Raw genomic sequence first — 7,455 nt, forward strand, 5'->3', positions numbered from 1 at the left:
ATTCCCTGGAAAGACCTGTACATGTCTGAAATGCCCTCCCAGTCTCCACCTGTCATTCTTAAGTATAAACAAAACCTAATTAAATCAATACTTGCTCCATGAAGTTGCCCATTATCTCTAAAGGGGGATGAATTTTCCCCCATCCCTGTACTTTTGATACATAAGTTGTGACTTTATTATACCTCTATAAGGCCTACCTTTTATGAAAGTAAATATCTGAGCAAGCGGCAGGTCTTCATCTTTATCTCTAGTATACCCATGTGTTACATGAAATTGGCAGTAAATACTTTTAAAAAGAAAATAATCAAAAGTACTATCTCCCAATGACTGAGGAATTCACTTTTTCCTTATGGACTTGATTCTTTTAACGGTTGGAAAAAGTAAAATAAAATACAGGCATTTTAAGTTAGATGGCCAAAGAGAGAGAAGGGAAATAGAATTTTTTAAAATCTGCTACAGTAGCATATATGGAAGCCTTCATCTTTTTTTCCTTAATTTTCATTTTAACTTTCTTGTCTCTGAAGTGGGCTCACAGAGAAAGGATCAAGTTTCATGGGTATAGTCAGTTTCATAAAGAACCAAACTCCATCATTGTATAAACTATTTAATGAATCTAAGATTCTTGGGAAATGTCTGTTGGACTAGGTTTGTTTGTTTCTTTGGATTTTCCTCCTTATGATATTACATATACTATATGTTTCCTAAACAAATAAAACTTATCAAGTTTCCAGATTAGCAGTAGATGGTAGAGTCCTCTAGGAAAGCAGCTGTTGTTTGTCCTCTTCTGGGTCTTAGCTGACTCATGTATTATGTGATGACCTAATACAAATTTGTGTTTTTGTGTTTTACATTCCAAATGTAAAATCCTGTAATTTGTATGTATGATGGGATCCCATTAGTATATTGGCATTAAAAGACAAAAAGCAAATTATAAAACTACTTAGCAAAATGTTTTATATATATATATATATATATGTATGTATGTATATATGTATATATAACATACATAAATGTTATAAACAAATATATATAACATTTTGCTAAGTAATTTGCAAATTTGTACACACACACACACACACAATATATATAAAGGGTTCTTTGTTTAACCACAAAACTATAAAGGTCTTCCTATAGTTTTGGTCGAATACTATTTAAGTAACCGAAAATAATCTGAGTTGTTAATTCACTAATTTATTTAGTTTACTCGCCAAAATAGTCTTGTTGGTATATTAAACATGAACATTTTTCAAATATCCAAAACATTTTTGTTTTCATTCACTGGTTTGTATATGCGGACCATGTGTCATTAATACGAAGTTATAGAAGTACATATACTCAGACATTTAACAAAATCAGGCCATGTCCAAAAGAAGTCAACAAGTAACAAACACTTAATAAAGGCTCAAAAAATATAACCCATGATATTGGTATCTAACAAAATAAGAAACACTCTGCATGAGTCTGGCTGCTAGTCACATTTTCAGTTTGACATCAGTCATAGTCCAAACATAACCAGACATGTGAGGGAAAGGCCTAAAGAGGATAAGGCAGAAAATAGATATCCAAAGACCATACTCGGGACACATAAATGAATAATATCCATCCCAGGCATTGTTCCTAGATGATTCTTAGAGCTATTCAACTTCCTCTTTATCCAAAGGATCCAAGTTACTTTAGGGGAATCTGAGAAATCTTTTTGTTTAGGGTACCCATGAGACTCTTAGGTATTATAACATATGTCTTCAGGCTACTGATGCTCATTCCTACATAGATTCCATTTACACTAGTAAGAAGGACTTGTGAAATCCTGTGAATAGGCAACATTTTTATGAGTTGGTGGCCTTCTTTTAAACCAATTGAAAATGGTGAACTAATCTGAAACACACACACACGATATACAACAATAATTTCAACAATCTCCACCACACTACATTTACATGCCAAAAACTTCTCTAAGTCATGACAGCTTTACAGATTTTGCTCTTTACAAGTGACTAAGATCCAGAAATAGTAAAATTTCTATTCTTTGTTCTCAAAATAACTGAAAAAAAGAATTTTCATCAAAGCAGTGTATATAAAGTTGGATGATTCAGAGAGCAAAGTAGTACTGTCACTAATTTACTTACAATGAATTTTTCAGACTAGTAATTCAACTTAGTTGGTACTTATACAACTAAACCAGTGTGAAGCATACTACAGGTCGAGCACCCCAATCTGAAAATCCAAAGTCCTAAATGCTCCAAAATCTGAAAATTTTGTGAGTGCCTAAATGATGCCATACTAGAATCATTTTACACCTGACCTTATGGGTCACAGTCAAAACTTCATTTCATGCACAAAATTACTAAAAATATTATATAAAATTAACTTCCATCTATGCATACAAGGTACATATGAAACATATGTCTTTTGACTTGGGTCCCATCCCTAAGATATCTCATTAATATATATGCAAATACTCTAAAATCTGAAAAAATTAAGAATTCAAAACAGTTCTGGTCTCAAGCATTTCAGATAAGCAGTGTTCAACCTGTAGAGCTTTTGGTAAAATTCCAAGCATTCAAGCAATACATGTAGTACAAGGGAGATAAATGCTTAAGAACTTCATATAATCGAAGTGTCTAGAGTCCAATTAGTAGGAGGGAAGAAAAATACATCTTAAACTAGTCTGGCCTAGTCATACCACACAGTATGTTAAACTATTGCCTAGCCTAGTAAAAGTTCCTGGCACATACTAGTGTTGATAGAGATTTTCAAATAAATTAATGAATCAGAGAATTTTCAGTCAATGAAACTATCAGGTGGTCTTGAGTTTCAACAAATACATACTTCTCTGGCATCTTCTACCTGTACATTGATCCCCAAATCAAGAAAAGTCAAGTATCCCCAACCTCTACTTGTTAAACATGGTTTAAAGGCCTTTCAGAATCTGTCTCTGTTCATCTCTCCAGCTCCAGTTCCAGTCACTTCTTCCCTAGAATGTGTACTCCAACCAACTTCAGTTCTTTCAGGCCCTCAAAAGTGCTGTCTCACTTCTGAGCCTTTTATTGTTCCTCTGTCTCGAAAATTTTATGGTCTTTTCACTAAGACCTCACTCTAGATTTCATTTCCTTTGGTTTCCTTTTCCTTCTAATATTAGCCTTGCCTACCCCACCCACCCACTCAAGACTGCTAGGTGCCCCTCATGTGTATACCCTCATCTCATTTTGTTATACTTGGTTGTTTCATCTACTATTTCCTCTGTTAGACTGGGCACATGGGGATGGTAGAAATTGTAGATCTGTTATACTCAATCATTGTATCCCTACTGCCTAGAACCACACGGGGCACATCGTTGGAGCTCAGTAAACCAGTGCTGAATAAATACATTAGTGAATGATGAATAAGCAAATGACAGAATAATGTTAGCTTTTTATGAGAACAGAAATAAAATTGTCTTTACTTCTCACTTAGAGTTACAAATTCTAAAATAAGTCATAGTTGCAAGGCATGTTGAGGAAATTAGCACAGCTATTCTAATTCCTGTAATAAAATTTACTTTTATTCTGAGGTTCACAAATTACTGAGCAGAATGTCTGAATGACACTCAAAATTACTTTCCATAAATTATATTTCCTCTCCCTGAGACATCAGTTTATTTTAAACATTTATTTGAACACAAAGATAACTAAGCAACTTTAAAAAATAGAATTTCATGCCATCTAGGAAACTGATCTTTATATTCAAAAAATCCTTTTTGGTTATGAAAGTCTTTCATTGTCACAATAGCCTGCCTGGGAGACCTTCTGATACTGTGTCAAATCAAGGTATCTAAAGCTGACTTTGGGATTTCGTTTCCTTTTATTAATTCTACAAATTCACATTAGGCAACCTATATAAAAGGTCCCATGAAAGAAAGTGTCTTTAAAGATCCAGTTTTAAACTGGAAATGTTTTGGGGTGACTAATCAGAATTGTGATTTTAAGAGGCGCTCCCTCTCTTACACAACATCACCACAAAAGGAAAATAAAACTCAGGGATTTCATCAGGGATTCTAAGTGGCCTGACATCATAATCAGCTGCTTCTTCCAAATACACCCCCCCACCCCTGCCCCCAGCCTCAACTCTGAGGGTTGGTGGCATTATTTTTCAAACTGAAAAATTTCAAATTGTTTATGAAAACTGGATTTTCTAGAATTTTCTCAGCCCAATCATTAACGATCTTTCCCAAGCTTGCATGTATGTGGTTGGAGCTGTGAGTTCTGTAATCTGATGTAATTATGAATTGCCCTTAATTCTCTGCAGCCCATCCCCAATGGCTCCTGTATTAGAAAGCATTGGATATTATGAGATAACCAAGGGCTGCAAGGCCTCTGCTGGTCATGGGAGACAAAGACCTTCATCCAGAACCTGCTGTTCATCCCCACGTCTCTGTACAAGGGTTTTCTTCCCATTCTCCATTGTATAATTTTTCTTCAGAAGTCCCTCCGGTGTAATTCATTCTATTTGGTTTCTCTGCCTCCCTCCCCCCAATCATCTGGACCCAATTTACAAACCCCAAACTGCCCAAGAATTTATGCAGGGCCTTTTCTGGGAGCATCTGGAAGGGAAGTGTAAACCAGACAAGACAGAGCCCAGGAGATCTGCTTTAACCCACAAGGTTGGTCACAACTACCAAGGGGAGTGTTAGTCACCAGCGTGGGCCTCGGGCTGTGGCAGAGGGAAAGCCCTTGGGGCAGAATGGCAGCACGCAGAAGCTGGCTGGGCAAGAGGTGGAGAGCCTCACTCCGCCTCTCCCAGAGTCTCCAGGGCAGCGGGGCTAGAGCCTCTCTGCATCCGCCCTGGTCAGCGGGAAGATCTGCCAGTTCCGCAGGGTCGGCTACAACCCCGGACTTGCTCTCCAGGCTGGCCCACACAGAGGGATGTTTACTGAGAAAGGTGGTGGCGGGAAACCTCCTGCCTGGGAACTCCCTGCGACCTGCCTAAGCCGCTCTGAGAAGACAACCCGCTGAGCTTGACCTCTACTAGCTCTTGGGACTCCCCAGCCTCCAGCACTGCGCGGGGCTGCAGAGGTTGAGAGGTTTCCTCCTCACTGTTGCATAGGGATGGGGGTGTGCGTGGAGGGGCATCTGGGCAGCTTGGAAGCCCAGCAGCGAGGTTTCCTGGGGTCAGAGGAGAGCACGCAGGCAAGCTCCAGCCAGGCTGGCTTGCACGCGGCTGGGAAGCACATGTTCACACAAACACGGCCACAAGGCTCCCTTTCTCTGCACCCCGCCTCCGCCTGCCCTCAGCTGACAAGGTCAGTTCTGCTCCTTGCCCTCTTCCCACCCACCCTCCTGAGGGGGGCAGCCTTTCTGCAGACTTCCACAGCCGTGTTCACCCTTCTTACCCAGGGCCAGAAGCAAACTTGTGTAACCCACTGACCTCTTCCAGGGGGACCAGGGCGTCTGGCCAAATCCGCGCCACCCCTGGTCCACGCCCTTTTCCCAGTAAAGACATGGGAGTAGGTATAGTACCCAAAGGGAAGGTGGGGTGCCTGTCAGGACCTGCCCTAAACCTCCCCAGGAGGGGCAGGTCCTCCCCCGTGTCCTCCTCCCCTCCCCAGTCCCCGCCTCGAGTGCCACTTCCCCAGTGACAGAGCAGTAATCTGGGCACAGTCTCGGCTTGGATGGGCAATATTGGTCTTTTAACAAGAGGGGATTAGTAAAGCAGCGCCCCGACGCCCCCCTTCCCCCAACAGGCGACCCTGCCTCATTCCTGTGTCCAGTGGTCCAGTCTGCGCACACCTACCCTGGGGGACCTCTAGCGTCACAGCAATCACATGCTGGACGCCCTGAGAAGCATCACCGGGAAGCAGGACTTCCCCGGGCCCTGCGGAAGGAGAACGGGAGGAGGGCGCGAGAGGGCAGCAGAAGCTGGAGCAGGGGAAGATCATCGGAGCCCAGCTCTGGAGCTTCGGGAGCCGAGGCCCTGGGCTTTGGGACTCGTGCCAGCGAGCTTGTCCTCTCGAGCCACAAGACAGCTTTAGCATGAACTGTCTGAGACCGGCTGGCTTGAGGCATCCTTTCAAATTCGGTATTTTACAAGTTGAAAAGATAAGGGGAAGATACCGCGGATACTTGCCCGCTCCTAACACCAAAAAGTGCCAAGGAGCCGGACCGCAGATCTCCATCAGGCTCAGTAGAACCAGGGGGTGGGGAGAGGGGTTGGTCTAACCCCTACCCTACCCAGGTGGGTGGGCTACTTACGTTTTTGCCGTGGGGGAGACTTTTCCACGCCTTGTCCTGTGGGCTCCTAAATGCATTTGTATGCATTTGTCCGTGCAGCAAAGCGCTAACGGAAAACAGAAGCCAACTCTGAACTGCTTAGGGGGCAGGTACTGTCCATGAAAAAGGGGGAAAAAATCACGTGAAAACCATGCTCCAAACCCGCAACAAGAAAAAAAGAGTGGGTTGAAGTCGGGGGAGGTAGGAAATAGCACCCGAAGGGGAGGACAGGCTTCCTCGCTCCCTGCCTGGCTCGCTAAGGAATGAGCCCAGGGTTGCGCTCCCCAGGGAGGGCTGGCGAGGAGGTAAACCTCACTGGGAGGCCACGGGGCGCCAGCTGCAGCGGGAGCCGGGCTGCGAGTGCAGCACTCGAGTTCACTTGCGGTTCAAAGGCGACTCTGTGACTCCAGTGGAGTCCTCTGCTTTGGGCCTGGGAGGAGAAAGGGGTGGGGGTAGGGAGGGAGATGAAGTGGGGGAGGAAGTCCTTGGAAACAGCCCGCGCCTGAACGTTTGTCAAACAAGCACACACACCCACTTCGGAAATCAAGTTGGTGCGAGGGTGCTGGTGGCAACTGCAGGCACTCAGCATGGACTGCCGCCGGCTGCTTTGCCTGGAAGAAGAGGAGCCTAGCAAATCCGGCGGTGTTAAATTTCATCGCTCACTGACTTGCAATGACATCACCAAACACAGCGCACACCTCCCCCTCTGCCCCGCAACCTTCCCGACCAAGCGACTGGCCCAGGCGCCCCCATTCGCCAGCCCTTCTGGGTCGGGCTGGGCCGGCCGCACCCCAGGCGCACTCCTGGCCGCCCGGGTACCACCCGGATGCTCTCCTTTACCACTTGTAGGCGGCTAGTATCCTTCCTTCCACACGGTGTTCATGTTCCATTCCCCATTGCAGCAGTCCCCAATCTGATGTTTTCCTCTTGTGTATCTCCTATCCCCAACTTTTTCTCTACCCTCTTCACTCACACCTTCTGAAACCCACACTTAGAGGAGGCCTTCATTTCCCTGTGACCTTCTTGCCTTCTTTGCAGTTAGGCCAGTGGCCTCAGTGGTATTATTAAATGACTTTAACTGTGTTCATTTCTACCTTTCCTCCCTTCACTCTTTGCTTTCAGTCTGTCCCCTTTACACCTTCGACTTAAATTTCTCCTGTAATTCACCTTTCAGCCTTTTCTTGCCTACAACTGTGTATTAATGGTTCAC

The 7,455-nt window shown here is 44.0% G+C and overlaps 1 protein-coding gene across 6 annotated transcripts in view; it reads right to left on the reverse strand.

Annotated features, from left to right (window-relative positions):
* Positions 1-6,868, reverse strand: part of COL24A1 (collagen type XXIV alpha 1 chain) — a 387,629-nt gene extending 380,761 nt beyond the window's left edge. For 5 of the 6 annotated variants that reach the window (XM_078332354.1, XM_035252040.3, XM_009001621.5 and 2 more), the window contains exon 1: positions 6,228-6,639. In XM_078332354.1, coding sequence (XP_078188480.1) covers positions 6,228-6,283 — 56 coding nt within the window. In that variant the 5' untranslated portion in view covers positions 6,284-6,639. Of the gene's footprint in view, positions 1-6,227; positions 6,640-6,776 lie in introns of those variants that run through there. The other variant, XM_035252039.3, reaches the window with a different exon arrangement.
* Between the last annotated feature and the right edge of the window lie 587 nt (positions 6,869-7,455).

Source organism: Callithrix jacchus, chromosome 7 (genome assembly GCF_049354715.1).
Source record: "Callithrix jacchus isolate 240 chromosome 7, calJac240_pri, whole genome shotgun sequence".
NCBI lineage: Eukaryota > Metazoa > Chordata > Mammalia > Primates > Cebidae > Callithrix > Callithrix jacchus.